The sequence below is a fragment of the Neophocaena asiaeorientalis genome, unplaced genomic scaffold, assembly GCF_003031525.2.
Source record: "Neophocaena asiaeorientalis asiaeorientalis breed wild unplaced genomic scaffold, Neophocaena_asiaeorientalis_V1.1 scaffold84, whole genome shotgun sequence".
Taxonomy (NCBI): Eukaryota; Metazoa; Chordata; class Mammalia; order Artiodactyla; family Phocoenidae; genus Neophocaena; species Neophocaena asiaeorientalis.
In genome coordinates, this window is record NW_020173656.1 from 2788796 (window position 1) to 2805700 (window position 16905).

Sequence of the window (16905 nt, forward strand, 5' to 3'; positions counted from 1 at the left end):
TGACCAGTGGACGCTGGTGGTCCTTGCGGCGAAGAACACCCATCCCCTACATCACCCGCCATGGAGAGCAAATGGACCGGGGCTGTGAAGTGGGCACCTGGCACAGGTGGGCGTCTCGGTCTGGGGGTGATGGGGTAAGTCCTGGACCAGTAGTCAAGAGGACGCAGCTCCGGCTTGGACCATGCCCCAGACCGTGTGATCTTGGAGAGGCTCCTCAATTATAACCACAAAGACGCTGGAGGTGAGGCAAAGGCCCTTGTGTGCACAACATACGAGGCTGATATCTGCATGACAACAGGAAATGGAAAAGCTGCCTTTTCCATTTCAATTGTGTACTTTAAACACCCAAGGGCTTTTTCAGAGCAAAGTAAACCTGAAATAGTGTTAACATCATACAAAGGAAATTTCCTGTACTTCATCCCGTTTTACCCTTACAATCACTGGGCCTGGACTTTAATTTACAAAGAGAGAAACTGTGGCTTTTGAGAAGTTCAGCAACCCACCCAGGGCCCACCGGCTGCTAAGTGGCAGAGCCGGGACTTGAACCTGGGACAGTCAGCCGCTAGCCCTGCTCTGGGGTGACCACACATCTTAGGCTTTCCTGCTTTTCCATCCAGTGGCCTTCAAACCACGCTCAGGGGCCCTGACCTTCTGCAAAGCTGCCCAGGGCCGCCACCGAGATGGGCTGAGGCTGAGGGGCAGAGATCCAGTCCCCACTCCTGTCCCAACCCAGCCAACTTTACTTCTGTCTGTTTTATATATCAGGGTCCTGTATGAGATTTCTCTAGAACCAAAGCGTCTTGCTACTCAGTTAGAAAAGTGGAAGGCACTGTTCCATGTGTTTGTCCCTGACACTTCTATTCACTCAGGACAGACTCTGGGCACTGCCGTGGATGGGGAAACCCATGCCTGTAGGGGGTGCTGTGGTCACCCCTAACGGTAGCTGATGCTGCAATCACCGTGACAGCTCTAGGGTGAGACGAGGGGGCCCACCGTGCCCCCTGCACGCTCCTTGTTTGGACCCAAGACGGGCCGAGGCTAAGTGCTGTGCGTGGAGGTACAGCGCGAGGCCGCCAGCCCTGGCTCACAGCCCCGAGAGTGATCAGGAAGAACGGCCCTCCAGCAGGAGACCAGAGAGGGAGACCCAAGAGACAGTGGTGGGCCGCGGGCTGAGAGTAACAGGAAAGGCCTCCCTGAGCCCGCCTACTGGAACCCCTGTGAGTGGCAGAGCCTGGCGGCTGGTGGACCTGCTCTCTGCATCACTTGTCCTCCTGCTTCTCCAAGACTTCTGCTGAGCTCGGTTTGGGGGCTCCTCAAACATGAATTTGCCTGTGGAGCATGCCAAGAGCTCGTTAAAACACAGGTTCTTGGGCCCCATCCAGGTTCGAGGGAGCCTGAGGTAGAATCTGCATTTCTAACCAGCTCCAGGTGGTGCAGAATTCCCGGCCGGGCTCTATCCTGGAACCCAAAAGGGGCCGTAAGCTCAAAAGGGACAGCCGGGATACTTAGCAAGAAGCGTCCGAGGAGGAGCAGCTCCTGGGGCACCTCGTGAGGTGGGGTGAGGCCAAGCTGTCCCTGCAGAGCTCCTGTCCCTGGGGGTCGCCTCGCTTCTCTATCTTGGAGATGGTGGTGAGGCGATGGCTGGCCTTACTGTGGTCATCATGTCACACTACGCAGGTGTATCGCATCATCACGTCACGCACCCTAACCTTACACACGCCACACGTCAATTTCATCTCAATAAAGCTGGGGGGGAAATAAGTAAATCTTGGGTTAGTAGATCTGGGGGCGCCTGGCAGCGTGCCGGAAGTCTTCAGAACCACAGAATGATCCCAGAGTAGCCGTTCCATCCAAATAGAGGAAGCAAGATATTTTTATACTAAAACACATACGGTTATTTTATGAAAGATATAGCAAAATCTGTATAAATATTTATGACAAAACACATGATTCACTTTCCAAAGAAACGTCCAGCTTCACCACTTGAGGCCACGGCACAGGGCCCCGGGTGCTGGCTCCCCCTCCTTTGAGCAGACAGCAGGAAGCCCAGTCTTACAGGAAAGCATGATCCTGCAGGAGCCAGCCTGTCCCTTGGGAAGCTGAGGGTCCCCAGGGACCTGGGGCCTGGAGGTTGGAGAGCTCCCTGGACACTGGGGGAAGAGGAGGGGGCAGCGGGCCTTGTGGATGGGCAGGGTTTGGAAAAGCAGGGAGGACTTCCCAACACAGGGGAATTAAGTCCTTAAAGACCCCTTCACTGGAGAGGCACAACCAAGACCCCCAGCAGAACCTTTTAGGACCTTGCTCTGGGTCAGGTGACTGGGGGGAAAGCTCAACAGAATAAACACTCCATACATGATCAAGTTCTTTCATTGCCTGTAATAGCAAAAACCTACGGAAAACACCACAGTGTCCCCCAGCGGGGGCCTGGGAGTGCCATTTACAGCACATCAGCCTGATGGGCTAGCACCAAGTTAAGAATGTACAAGTCTCTTTACTGATCCGGAAAGACCCAGTATGTAAGCTGAAAAAAAGCAAATTATGGAATGGCGCACATAACGCAGTTCCATTTTGGTAGTAAAACATGAATATCCAAAAGTGTATACCTTTCACGATGAAAGGGCTTTTAACGGTGTTTTCAATATTCCTACACTAATCATACATTATTTGAGTTACAATTTAAAATGTTCCTCGCAGAGTATTTCCAGCAGAAGGCAACACTATTATGGGAGAGCTTCACCTTTCTCAGGACTGTGAAGTCTCTAAAATAGAAAGTTAAACATGAAAACTGTGTTCCACATGGAAACCGATCATGAGGACATTAAGTGCAAGAGCGGAGTGTAAAAAGGCGTGTACTATGTCTGCAGTTACATGGCCTGGCCGGGACAGGGACACACAAAAATTCCGAAAAGAGAAGCGTGGCAGCGAGGGATTTGGAGGCGGTGAGGGCTTTGTCTATCCTGAGGCACTTTCTAAGCGTGCAGCAGTGCGTCCTTCCCTAATCAAAACCAGGTTTTACAGACAAAGGAAAGCCAGGCTTTGTGCCGTGGCCCCCACCCGTCCAGCAACCCCACAGTGGAGAAACAGCGCCCCGGCGCGGCCACGGCAGGAAGGGCCAGCGCCTGCCGCCTGGAAACGTGGCCGCTTGGGGAAGGCCGGCATCCGGTCCAGATGGGCGCTCAGGGAGGTGGGGGGCTGGGAGAGCAAGGATGCCGCAGCCGCAGCCGCAGAGGAACTGAGGGCACAGGATGGAGAAATACGCACGCCAAGCATAAGTCTCCTGCAAAGAACAGAGTGTTCCTCACCAGAGGGTCGGGTAGGCAGCCGTGTACAAAGAAGTCAACAGGCCCACCTGGGAGTCCCAGGAGAGGCCAAGGGGACACCCTCACTTCAAGGCAGGGCCCTGCCACACACAAGGCACTGGCCAAGTCCCCATGCAACTCTGTCCTCAATTTTCCCATCTCTGAAGGGGGTATAATCCTAGGGCCCTGCCTGCCTCCCAATCTGCTGGGAGGCTGGAATCCGGGGACAGGGCAGGGAGGTGACACCAAGTCCTGACTCTGCCATCTGGGGCTGGATGAATTTGGATGAGCTACTTGACTCCAAATGTCAGCTTCCTCACACACAGAACGAGCCCGGTGCCAGAACCCGCTTCCTAGGGCACCATTTCCCAAACCAGACCCACAGTGGATCTGGAAAGCAATTTGGTTGAGTCATGACCTTTTAAAAAAAAAAAAAGAAATAGAATAGAAAATATCTATTCATGTAAATGCTAATCAGTTCCTGGCATTTAATAAACTCTCAAAAAATGTTAGCTGTTATTATTCCCAGTGGAGACAACAGCACTGACTATTGTCACATTGGTATTAAAAGAAAGACTGGCAGAAGGTCAAAAGCCTCCGGGATCCCTTTTAGGTGCTCAGCTCTCCTCGGATTCAGAAAGGAGGTCCCCGAGTGCAGAGCTGCGGATGGTGCTGGGGCGCAGGGGGTCCCCTGACAGCCAGCACCTCACCCAACCATTTGCTACTGGAGTAAGCAGGGAATTAAAGGCGGCCCTTGCCAACCCCAAAGAGCGTTTTCCTACCCAAAAAAGGAGCTGCTTTGCTAAGCACGTCCTTTAGCCAGAGGCTGGCACAAACCACGCAAGCCCATAGCAGTCTGGCAGCAAGTAACATGTGGTTACTCAGAATAACAGAGAGGCTGAGTTCAAACAAATACAGCCCAACAAGGCCCTCGGGTCGCACAAGGCTGATAAGGAGCAGCTATTACGAACTTCTCCCGACATAACCTCACAGTCACTCCCACAGGCCGTTGACCCCCTCCTAGGACAAGGCCAGTGGGGGTGGGAGGTGCTGTAAGGGCCTGACACCTGGCACCAAGGAGCTGCAGGACCTCCGGCTCTGGCCCCCGTCTCCCCAAGCACCTGGGATCTTTCCCAAGTCTGACTCCTCGTGCCCTCCAGGCTGGTCTCACAGTGACCCTGCAGCCACATGTCGTCACGTGCCCACCCTCACACACCCCACTAGAAGAGGAAGGCCTGCGGGTGGTGGGCAGTGCTCTCTGGACTGTATTTTTCATGCTGTTTAAGTTGAACTTGTCCCTGCCTGATTTCTCTTTGGCTCTAATTTCTTTCTGGAACAGGACCTGCGAGACAGGCAGAGAGAATGTCACTCTGGGTCTGTGGTCTGTCCACCTCTGCAGAGGTGGTGGGGCAGAAAGATGGGGCCATGACGTCTAACTCACTTAATTTTCATGAGAGCGGCAAAAGATGGGTGCTATCATTATCCTGCTTTCCTTGCAGAAAACTGAAGGAAAGGGGTAAATTGCCGGGATTCTGGTCCAGGGAGTCTGGCTCCGCAGTCCAGGACAGGACCCTGAGCTCGGTTTGAACCCCAGTACCATTAGCCACCAAGCCGTGCCTCGGGCAAGGCACCTGGCCTCTGCAGACGTCAGTTTCTTTAATCTGTCAAATGGCATAGTAACAGCTGTTTGCGGGGCAGGCTGCCAATGAGACACAGTAGACGAAGTGCAAAGTACAATGCCAGGCGCGTATTAGGTGCTCAAAATCAGCAGTTCCCACCTTGTTTCTTGGTCATTTGGGCCAAGAAGTGAGGGTCCTGGGAGGCGGGCTGAGTCTGTCAGGCTCCCCCTCATCTCCTTCTGGTCGGGAGGTCCTGCCCAACGCCTCAGCCTGTGCCCATCGGAGGGGCCTGGGGAGCCTGGGGTCTGGCTCTCCGGTCTCATCTAGCCTGCAGCCCCTCCCCCAGCTCAGGGTGCTCCCCCAGTGGGGGCTCAGGAGCAGCTCACTGATTGGCTAAAGGCAGGCAGAGGGACAGGAAAGGAGAAGGAACAGGAAGGTGACAGAGTCAGGACACCAAGGGGCCATCAAGACCACAGCTAGTTGCCTCTTCTTCTCCAGTGTACGTGTGTGTGTACGTGTGTGTGCAAGTGTGCGCGTGTAAAGGGGACACAGTCTACCCTGGGGCTCACTCTATCTCCTTCCATCACAGTCAGCAGCTTAGGGGTCACCAGTCCCCCCAAGCCTTACAACCGCCTTGGGGAGGCAGGGCCAAGGTACACAGCAGCTGCCCCAGGGCAGCGGGACACGGCCCAGGGAGCTCCAGTCACGCGTCACACATCACAGGCTGTCAGCGACGAGCTGGACTGAGAACCCAGGCCTCCTGGGCTGCTGAACTGCCAGGGGTGGGGGCAGCCCTGCCTGGTCTCAGTGCAGAACTGGGGGGCGGGGGGCCACCCTGTGAGCAGGGAGGGGCAGGAGATACCTGGGCTGAGCCCCAAAGACCCAGGTGATGTTGGGAGGAGCAGAGAGCCAGTTCCCTGAGTACCAGGCCCCTAGGGGCAATAACCCAGGGATACCGGTTTCCTCAGACTCCCAGGAGGGAGGGAGGAGCCTGGAGAAAGCCAGACTAGAAAGGAGACCTACCGCATGATGCCCAGAGGGTCCAGGGCCTCCTCTGCCTCGTCCTCTGAGGACTTCCCTGCATCCTGGCCCTTCTGGTCCAGCGTGGGGAGACCCTCACTCTCCACTCGGTCCTGCTGCTGGAAGAAGTCGAAAGCATCCCCATCGTCCCCCCCTTGGCTGTCTGTGTCCAGGACAGAGAAATCTCTGCTGCTGAGATCCGCAGCCCCAGGGGATCTGGTACCTGTGGAGGGAGACAGAGAGGGCGCCTGACACCCACTACCGGGCGGGGTTGGGGGGGGACGACGACGGACGGGACGGGACGGAGGCACTTCCCGGTGCGCAAGCTCCAGTGCCAGCACCCGAGGCTGGGGGCTTCCTGCAGCATCCTGGGACCAGGATGGTGGGTCTGGATGGGGGTGGCAAAGCCTGGGGTGGAGCAGTTACAAGTGGGAGCCTCAGAAGACAGAGGGAGCAGTTCCTGAACCTCTGCAGCCCAGGGCCTGTTGGGACGACAGGCTACAGTCCTCGGGCTGATGGCAGAAGCCAGCCAGTGTACGTGGGTTCCCACAGAACAGTTCCAGAAACGTTTTGCAGTTGCGGAGCCCATCGGGGAGCTCTGCCAACCACGGTTGGAGACCTGCTCCGAGGGTCTGGGTGATTAGACTAGGAACTCAGTGACTGCTCAGCGAGCACATGGAAGATTCGAGAACGCACTGTGATGGCTTCACTACGAACTGGCTTACATAAGCGCTTCTCAAAGTGTGGTCCATAGGCGGGTGTCCACAACAAGGTAACTACAGAAAGGCGGAGCAAGCATCCAGAAACGTCCACAGTACCTCAGAATGCTGTTTGTGACAGACTGGGAATAAAAAAGTCAGTCCTTCCCCACAATGGTTTGAGAAGCGTGGGTTTAGACTACTTGTTTATCTCTATCTAAATAGTTCATTGAATAGCATATTTTTGAAAGCAGTTACTTACAAAGTATATGACCCTGTGGGTAAAGAAGCCACCTATATGCCCCAGAGTGCCTGGCACATAGAACGTGATATGTATACTGACACAGCATGTAGAACTAAGTGATAATGATTACGTTGCATTATATTATGCTTTGTTATTTTATTAGGACAAATGTAAAAATCCCATTCAAAATCTCATGAACCGTCAATTTCATGGAGTAAGCATCATGTAATAAAAAGTTTTACGGGTACAGATTCATTTAAATACTGCAAAAATCCCACGTGAGAGATCCTATCTGTTCCTCCATTTTACAGATAAGGAAACTGAGGCACGGAGAGGCTAGGAAAGTCAGACCATCCTATCCTGCTTCCCCGTAACAGAGAGGGCCAGGAGATGGGGAGTTTCTTCCAGCTACGGATAGGCTGGGGCCCCCTTCCTACAGTCAACGCAGACCCAGAGAGAGGCAAAGGGCGGAGGGCTGTGACCTCAGTAAACAGGAGGGCCGGAGAGACCCCAGCCCGAAGACCCTTGTGGGGGGCGTGGGAAAGGAGAGAAGAAAACCGGTGCTGCAGTCTTACCAGGCTCGGCTTTCCGTGCATTCACCTGTTCCGCTTTTATTTCCCCACCTTGTTATTTTTCAAAATTGGTTTATTTCCTGTTAATTTTCTTCTGAAAAATTCCCATCTGTCTTGGGAAACTAGGAGATTCACGGTACTCGGGAAAAGAGTTAAATGCGGTGAGTGCCCCGCACCCCCGGATGGGAGCCCTCCCCACGCTCCCCCTGCCCCGGACGGGGACACGCCCGCAGCGTTCTGAGTCCAGTAGGTGTGAGTGGGGGTGAGACGTTAGCCATCGCTTCTACAGCGCCTCCTGTGTGGCGAGCTCTGCGCATGTGACTCTCACCAGCACCTGTTAGCCGGGCGACTCCCATCCGACAGACAGGACTAGCGGGAAGACAGGAGCCCGCGGGACCTGGACTGCAAGTGCTCGAGGTTCCCATCACTGGGTGGGAGGGGCTGCCTGGAGCCACGCTCCAACCCTCTCGGTGAGGGGTACCAGCTGAGTGAGGTGTCCCCAGGGACCAGGGCACCAGCCTGGCTGTGGGAGCACAGCCTTCTCCGGACTTTGCAGGCCCCCAGGCCTGGCTGGTGGGAGGCGGAGGCGTGTGTACGGGTGGGGGGAGCTCTGGAGGGGGCTGGCTAGGCGGGGAGTGGCTGGGCTCAGACTACAGAGAAGGGCCCCGGGTGAGCCCCATCCAGCACCCAGATGGTCAGTCCTCCAGGGCTGGGTCCCAGGCCTCTTCCACCCACCACCCTGGCCCAAGCACGGCAGTAAGGCCCATGGGCCTCAACAGCCTGGCTGAAGCTTCTGGGCGGCAGCGGGTATGTGGACCCCCCTCCCGCCAAGCCAGGGCAGGGAGGCCTAGTTCTGGGCCAGCAGAGACCTCAGGAATTTGAGACAGAGCCTCCCGTACCTAAGAATTCTAGCAGCTCAGGGCTGCCTGCCAACTCAGCATCCTTCGAGACACAGCGCAGGATCTCATCGAACATGGCTCTCCTCTCCCGGATGTCACACTCCCCAACAAAGAGCACCTTCCTGGGGAGCGGGGGAAGGCTGGCCGCTGGGTAACGACTGCTGAGTTTCTGGTAAAACTCCTCGATGTCACTGTACTTTCTGGAGACCTGGAATGAGAGGAGCACATGGTTTCTTGAGTGAAGAGGGGAAGGAGAGAAGGCCGCTCCTCCGGCCCCAACAGAGGTCCCGAGGGCGCCGGGCTCTTGGGAGAGTCGTCCCCTAGGACCAGCCCCAGGAAGCTGTGCCTCCCTCCGGACGCTCCGCCCAGCTCCCTGCCTCAGGCTCCACTTCCTAAGCCTCCTGGTCAACGCTGGGTGCTAATCCTGAAAGTCCTAGTGGCCCAAAGGAAAGATGCAATCGTGGCGGGTTCCAGGCACCATCACAGGTCTGGGTAGAGACACTTGATTACAGAGACCTGGCCTGCAGGTGACCGTGACTCATACCTCCATTCCGGGCCTTCAGTGCATTAGCAGGGTGACCTCATGGTCTGGCCCCTGTTAGGTCATCTTCCTGCAACAACGGGTCAGCGTCTTGCAGGGTCATTATCCCGTGAACTAGCAGCTGCCTGTGACAAGGTGACACCTTACAGTGCTCAGGTGGCGGAGAACCAGACACTGCAAAGCTGGTTTCTGGCCCTGGTGCCAGCCAGGAGCCCACTGCACACCAGGACCCTGGGGAAGCTGGCCGGGGGTTCCGCTGGAAGGTGGTCCTCGGCCGTCACAGTCATCCTGGGGTACCTGGCTTCCTGCAGAGCTGAGGGCTGACTGCTACCGCCTCTCGATCTTTCCCCAGAACTCCCGCCGCAGCTTAGGGCTCGTCCACTCACTGTCAAGCTCTTGCTGTGCGTTTACTCTGTATGAGCACACTCAGTGTGGTCTCTGCCCCCGAGGCTCCAGGCCTCCAGTTAAGGGAGCAGCGGTAGCACAGCAGGTCGATGCCATCACTGTGGTCTGTATAAGCCAACACAGGCGCTCAGAGAAGAGTCACTCACTCCATGCCATGCCCCACCTACAGCCCAGCGTCCTCCCTCATCTTAGACTCCTCTGTGCTCTCCCCGCACGTTTGGCCGGTCTCCCTAACTCCTCCGTGGGAGCATCGATTATGAAGACAGATATTCCCACTTCTCCCAAGCCAGGGCCATGCACACAGCACACCAATGAAGCACTGGTGTAGCTGATGGGCTGTGAGGCGTCTGCATGCGTTCAGACGAGGGACACCTGGCAGCCCCATCGCACAGCTCTGCTGCATGCAGCAGCATCCTCAGAGCCCCCAGCCCGTGAGGGTTCCAGATGCTGGCAGGTGGCTGGGGCACTGGGGGACTTCAGGAACCCCCCCCTGGGGAGTTATCCGGGACAGGGGACTGTGGCCTGCAGTTGTCAACACAGAGCCTTGCTCGGGAGCTTTCCTGAGAACAGCTCTCAAGGAAAGGTAAGAGCGTCCTTTCACAAAAGTGACGCAGGCTCCCAACTCCTAGTGGTCCCGAGAACCGAGAACCCGAGACTCCACCAGGTGGGGGCGGAGTGCCCTCTGCTGGCCTCACTGCTCCATGCAGGCCTGGCCACCGGACCCACCAGGACCCGGCTTCTGGGAGCTGTGGGTCTCCAGGGCACTGGCAGTATAGGCAGCCAGGGAGCTTTAAGTCTTGGGTGCTACCCCACGCAGGGCCCACATTCACCAGTGTTCCAAAGCACGGGCTTCTACTCCTTTTGAGGAGTAGAAAGCAAAATGCTCATTCGTTTTTTAAAGCTAAATCGTGAAACTTCAAAGAAAGTTCAGGTGTGGGGTTACACCCCTAGACCTCACAGGGAGTCAACGCGTTCTTTGCCTTTGCAGGTGGTTCAAAATGTTTGGGAAGAACCTCCACGCACAGGCACCTGTGCACCTTACCCGCAGGGCAAGGCAAGTCAGGAGAAAGCAGCACTGGTGTGACACATGGAGGTGTCAAAGAAGTTCCCACACACCCTCGCTCATAAGGCCAGCCAGCACCTTATCAAGGGCCCCCGAGTGCTGCCTCTCTGTCTCGCCCACAGACTTGGGTCTCAGACACTTTCCTCTTTGCTCCTGTCCCTGAAAAACATGGGTGCGTTGAGCTCCATCTGGGTCAAGTCAGATTACCAGGAGCTGCAAATCACCTGGTAGAACAAAGCAGACCCAGAACCATCACCTGCCATTACATTACACCTTGGTTCTCAACAAGAGTCTGTCCAAGAAGCAAACGAAAAACATCACACTCTGTTAGACACTTTCCAGGATGTGCTGAATGTCTCTTAACGAAAGAACTGTGCCATAAACTTTGATCACTTAGAAGCTGGTGTCTCCAAACTGGAAAAGGATATTTGTCATGCAATAAATGTAAAGAATATATAAAGAATTCCTATACATAGTAAGAAAAAGACAGCCAATGGTTCAGAAGGAATTCCACAGAAGAAACAATGTTTCACAAACATTTGAGAAGATATTCAATCGCATTAGTAATCGAGGAAATGCGGGCTAACACCTACCAATACAAGATTCACAAAATCAAAATGTCAGACAACACCAAGTATAAATGAGCATAGGAAACAGGGGCATTACACTGTCTGCGATCTGGTAGTGACCTCTGGAAAACAGATGGCCTTGTTTGATGAAGTTAAAAGTATGCATGGCCATATGGATCTTTTGCCTAAAACATTATGCTTTTTCTTAATCTTACTAAAAATATCTTTTCTTTTCTTTCTGAATTCTCTCTTCCTTTAACTACAACATTGACTTGTTCATTTCCATTTTAAATCCATCCTTCTTATTCTCTTCCGATAACGGGATTTGACTTTCTCTTTTTTAATGGGGATTTATTATCTCATCCAGCTGATCTTAAACACTTTAGTATCAAGATCCCATTAAAAATTCATTGAGGACCCCAAAGAACTTTTGTTTATGTGAGCTGTAGTTATTGCTACTTCCCATATTAGAAATTATAACAGAAATTTAAACACAAAGAAAAAAAGAATCTTGTGTCTCTTCTGGTAGGTCCCCAGGCCTGGGTAACTCACTCCTTGCCTTTCTGTCTTGGCTGCCAGGAGACGCAGAACAAACCAGCCGGTTGCTCTGCTCTGACCCGCAGGACCCTTGCTCATTTTAACTTTCTCTCACAATCCCGTGGCCCGTCTCTCCTGGGCACGTCTCCAGACCTTTTCACAAGAAGCCAAAGGTAAATACTAAACGAGTGAGTTTGTGGTCTTGCCCCTTCCTGAAATTCTCAAGCCCCTGAGGCCCCTCTCTTCCCTCGGCCTCGGCTTCTTCTCCCTGACTGTCCCGAGGTGCTAGCGTCCCCAGGCCTTCCTCCTCAGCCAGAACCTCCACGCCCACATCCACTCTCTGGGCAACTTCATCTGCTCCCAGCCTTTCAGCATCACCTGCAAGCTGAGGCCTCCCAAAGCAGCCCCTTGGGCCTGACCCGGCCCCGAGTTCCAGCCTCATGTATCCATCAGGCAAACACTTCAGGCAAACGTCCTCCTTCCACCTGCCCCTCCCTCCACTGAAGCCCTTTATCTCAGAGGGTAGAAACAATCAGCCGGTTAATTATGTGCATGTCACCTTGGAAATACTTTCAACTCTCTCCGTCCCTCCTGTACCACCCACCGCTGGCCTGCCCCCAGCCCCAGGCGTTACTCTACCAGCCTCCTCACTGAGCTCCCTGTCCTCTGCCCTGTTCCTTCCAATCCAACTCCACTCTCCACCAGACAGGCAGTGAGAGACAACAGGACCATGTCATTCCACTGCTTAAAGCTCCTGCTTGACTGCCAGACAGGTCGGGCCCCCTGCATGCCCTCTAGGACCTGGACGCTGCCGGCTATCACCCTCCTCTTCTCCCACTTCATCCAGGACGATACTCAGCCGCTCACAGCTCCCCACATGATACTCTGTTTCTAGCCTCTGTGCCTTTGCTCGGGCTGTGCCTTCTGCCTGGGGCACCCTTCTCCCCTTGCGCTGTTCTTAGCTCCCTCTGCTCGTTAAATTGTTGTGGTTTTTTTTCTATTGCAGTGACACTGATTTATAACATTATACAAGTTGCACGTGTACAACTTTACATTTCTACTTCTGTATGTGCTATGGTGTGCTCACCTCCAAAGGTTTAGTTTCCATCCATCACCATACAGTTGATCCCCTCTACCCATGTCACCCTCCCCTCTGCCCCTTCCCCTCTGGCAACCGCTACTCTGTTCTCTGTATCTACGTGGTTTTGTTTGGTTTGTTCACGTTCTGTTTTTTATTTTTTATATTCCACACATGAGTGAAATCATACGGTATTTGTCTTTCTCTGTCTGACTTGATAGGATACCCTCGAGGTCCATCTGTGTTGCTGCAAATGGCAAGATTTCATCTTTTTATGGCTGAGTAGTATTCCATTGTATATAAGGACCACAACTTCTTTATCCGTTCATCCACTGATAGGCACTTAGGTTGTCTCCATGTCTTGGCTATTGTAAACAGTGCTGCCGTGAACACAGGAGTGCATGTATCTTTTCAAATTAGCGTTTTTGTATCTTTGGAAATACCCAGAAGTGAAATTGCTGGATGATCTGGCAGCTCTATTTTTATTTATTATTTTTTAGCCACGCCATGCGGCTTGTGGGACCTTAGTTCCTCAACCAGGGATTGAACCCGGGCCCTTGGCAGTGAAAGCATGCAGTCCTAACCACTGGGCCGCCAGGGAATTCCCTATTTTTAATTTTTTAAGGACTCTCCATACTATTTCCCATAGTGGCTGCACCAATTTACATTCCCACTAACAGTGTTGGAGGGGGTTCCCTTTTCTCCACACCCTCATCAACATTTGTCATTTCTTACCTTTTTGATAATTGCCATTCTAACAGGAGTGAAGCGATAGCTAACTCTGGCATTTCCCTAATCATTAGTGATGTTGAGCATCTTTTCATGTGCCTATTGGCCATCTGTATGTCTTCTTTGTAAAAATGTCTATTCAGCTCCTCTGCCCATTTTTAACTTGGATTGTTTGGGTTTTTGTTGTTGAATTCTATGAGTCCTTTACATATTTTGGATACTCTTAAAATGCGTAATATGGGATATATGAGTTTTATCTTCTCCCATTCGGAAGCTTGTTGTTTTGCTTTGTTGATGGCTCTCTTTGCTGTGAAGAAGCTTTTTAGTTTGCTGTAGTCCCATTTGATTATTTTTGCTTTTTGTTTTCCGTGCCTGAGGAGACATATACAGAAAGATATTGCTAAGACTGGTGCCAAAGCTAATGCTGCCTATGTTTTCTTCTGAGAGTTTATGGTTTGGGTCTTACATTCAAGTCTTTAACTCATTTTGAGTTGATTTTTATGTATGGTGTGAGATAGCGGTCTACTTTCATTTTTTGCATGTGGCTGTTCAGTTTACCCGAAACCATCTATTGAAGAGACTATCCTTTCTTCATTGTATGTTCTCTGCTCCTTTTGTCATAAATTAATTGTCCATTTGTATGGATTTATTTCTGGGCTCTCAATTCTGTTCCATTGATCTATGTATTTGTTTTTCTGTCAACACCATGATGTTTTGATTACTACAGCTTTGTAATACAGTTTGAAATCAGGGAGTGTGATACCTCCAGCTTTGTTCTTTTTTCCCAAGGAAAAACATTTCTTGGACTATTCAGGGTCTTTTGTGGTTCCATATAAATTTTAGATTTTTTGGTTCTATTTCTGTGAAAAATGTCCTTGGGATTTTGGTAGAGATTGCATTGAATCTGTTGACTGCTTTAGGTAATATGGACATTTTAACAATGTTAATTTTCCCAATCCATGAGCATGGAATATTTTTCCATGTGTTTGTGTCTTCTTCAATTTCTTTCAACAATGTCTTATAGTTTTCAGTGTACTTGGTTAAATTTATTCCTGGGCATTTGTTGTTGCTGTGGTGGCTGTAAATGGATTGTTTTCTTAACTCTCTTTCTGCTCACTCATTGTCAGCACACAGAAACACAACTGACTTTTCTTAAAAATAAACTTATTCATCTATTTATTTTTGGCTGCGTTGGGTCTTCGTTGCTGCACGTGGGCTTTCTCTAGTTGCGGTGAGCGGGGGCTACTCTTTGTTGCAGTGCATGGGCTTCTCACTGTGGTGGCTTCTCTTGTTGCAGGGCATGGGCTCTAGGCACGTGGGCTTCAGTAGTTGTGGCACGCAGGCTCAGTAGTTGTGGCTCACAGGCTCAGTAGTTGTGGCTCATGGGCTCAGTAGTTGTGGCTCGTGGGCTCTAGAGTACAGGCTCAGTAGTTGTGGCTCACGGGCTTAGTTGCTCTGCAGCATGTGGGATCTTCCCAGACAAGGGCTTGAACCCGTGTCCCCTGCATTGGCAGGCAGATTCTTAACCACTGCGCCACCAGGAAAGTCCACAACAGATTTTTGTGTGTTGCTTTTGTGCCCTGCAACTTTAGTGTATTCATTTATTATTTCTAATAGTTTTTGGTGGCATCTTTAGGGTTTTCTATATATAGAATCATGTCATTCACAAACAGCGAAAGCTTTACTTTTTTCTTTTCCAATTTGCATGCCTTTTATTTCTTTTTCTTCCCTAACTGCTGTGGCTAGGACTTCCAATACTATGTTGAATAAGACTGGAAAGTGAGTGGAGCCTGGTGGGCTGGAGGGAGGAAGGGAAAAGAAGGGGCAGGAAAAAAAAAAAAAAGAGTTGTGAGAGAGAGAATTCTTGTCTTATTCTTGACCCTACAGGGATAGCTGTAGGTTTGTCATATATGGCCTTTATTAATGCTGAGGTACATTCCTTCTATACTCATTTTATTGAAAGTTTTATAAATGGGTGTTGAATCTATCTCTATCTTATCTCTCTCTCCTAGGGGGCTCTAGAGTACAGGCTCAGTAGTTGTGGCTCACGGGCTTAGTTGCTCTGCAGCATGTGGGATCTTCCCAGACAAGGGCTTGAACCCGTGTCCCCTGCATTGGCAGGCAGATTCTTAACCACTGCGCCACCAGGAAAGTCCACAACAGATTTTTGTGTGTTGCTTTTGTGCCCTGCAACTTTAGTGTATTCATTTATTATTTCTAATAGTTTTTGGTGGCATCTTTAGGGTTTTCTATATATAGAATCATGTCATTCACAAACAGCGAAAGCTTTACTTTTTTCTTTTCCAATTTGCATGCCTTTTATTTCTTTTTCTTCCCTAACTGCTGTGGCTAGGACTTCCAATACTATGTTGAATAAGACTGGAAAGTGAGTGGAGCCTGGTGGGCTGGAGGGAGGAAGGGAAAAGAAGGGGCAGGAAAAAAAAAAAAAGAGTTGTGAGAGTGAGAATTCTTGTCTTATTCTTGACCCTACAGGGATAGCTGTAGGTTTGTCATATATGGCCTTTATTAATGCTGAGGTACATTCCTTCTATACTCATTTTATTGAAAGTTTTATAAATGGGTGTTGAATCTATCTCTATCTTATCTCTCTCTCCTGCTTCTGGGACACCCATTATCCTAATGTTCCTCTTCCTAAAAGACTTCGATAATTCTCGTAGAATTTTCTCTCTCTTTTTTTTTTTAGATCTTAATTTTCTCTCCTCTTCTAACTGTATCATTTCTAGATTTCTATCTTTGAACTGGCTAATTCTCTCTTCCATATGGTCTGCTCTATTTCCAATCCTTTCTGATGCACTCTTCATCTTGCTTACTAGGTTCTTCAGATCTAGAATTTCTGTTTGGTTCTTTTTCAGAGTTCCAGTCTCTTTGGTAAAGTATTTCTTCTGTTCATTAATTCCAACCCTGACATTCATTGAACCGCCTTTCTGAGTTTTCTTATAGCCCGTTGAGCTTCCTCTTGACAGTTGTTTCGAATTCTCTATCAGATTGCACTGTTCTGTGACTTTAAATCTGGTTTCTGGAGAATCATTATTTTATTTTTGTGATACAGTGTTACTGTGGTTCTTTATGGTGCTTGATGAGTTGTTCCTCTGCTGGTACACATGAAGCAGCAAACATCTTTCTTCTTTAGGTAAAGCTTTTTTTTTTTTAAACTTGATTCCAACTATTCAACAGGTTAGAGGCTTTTGTTTTCTTTTCTTTTCCCTTAGGTGGCGCTACAGCACAAGTTTTTGGTTTCTCTTACCTGAGCTGCCTCTGGTTATATTAGAGGATTGGCACTTTCCAGCCTCCACTGCCCTTGTCAGAGGTGTTGCCTGGTGCCCGCATTGTCACCGCTTGTGCCTCCATGGTTGCTGCTGTCACTGTTGTTGCTGCCTGGGTCAGCGGGGTGGTGGGCATTTCTGCTGTGTCCAGAATCTTGAGTCACAGGCTCTGCTTCCACTGCACGGGGTGGAGCTGGGGTCTCGGCACCTCTGCCGTGTCTGGGGTTGTCAGGTTTAGGGATGCCACCACTGTGGGTCGGGGAGAGGGGGCCAGACTTGTGGGCAGCTCTACAACTGGAGGGACGGTGTTGCAGGCCCTGCTGCCCAGTCCCCTGTGGCTGCAGGCGC

At 51.1% G+C, this 16905-nt stretch overlaps 1 protein-coding gene across 1 annotated transcript in view; it reads right to left on the reverse strand.

The window, feature by feature from the left end:
* HS1BP3 (HCLS1 binding protein 3) overlaps positions 1-16905 on the reverse strand; it is a 41078-nt gene that overhangs the window by 18650 nt on the left and 5523 nt on the right. Inside the window, exons 3-4 of the mRNA XM_024747801.1 lie at positions 8352-8559; positions 5942-6161 (exon numbers count right to left, since the gene is read on the reverse strand). Of these exons, the coding sequence (XP_024603569.1) occupies positions 5942-6161; positions 8352-8559 (428 nt within the window). The remainder of the gene's footprint in view (positions 1-5941; positions 6162-8351; positions 8560-16905) is intronic.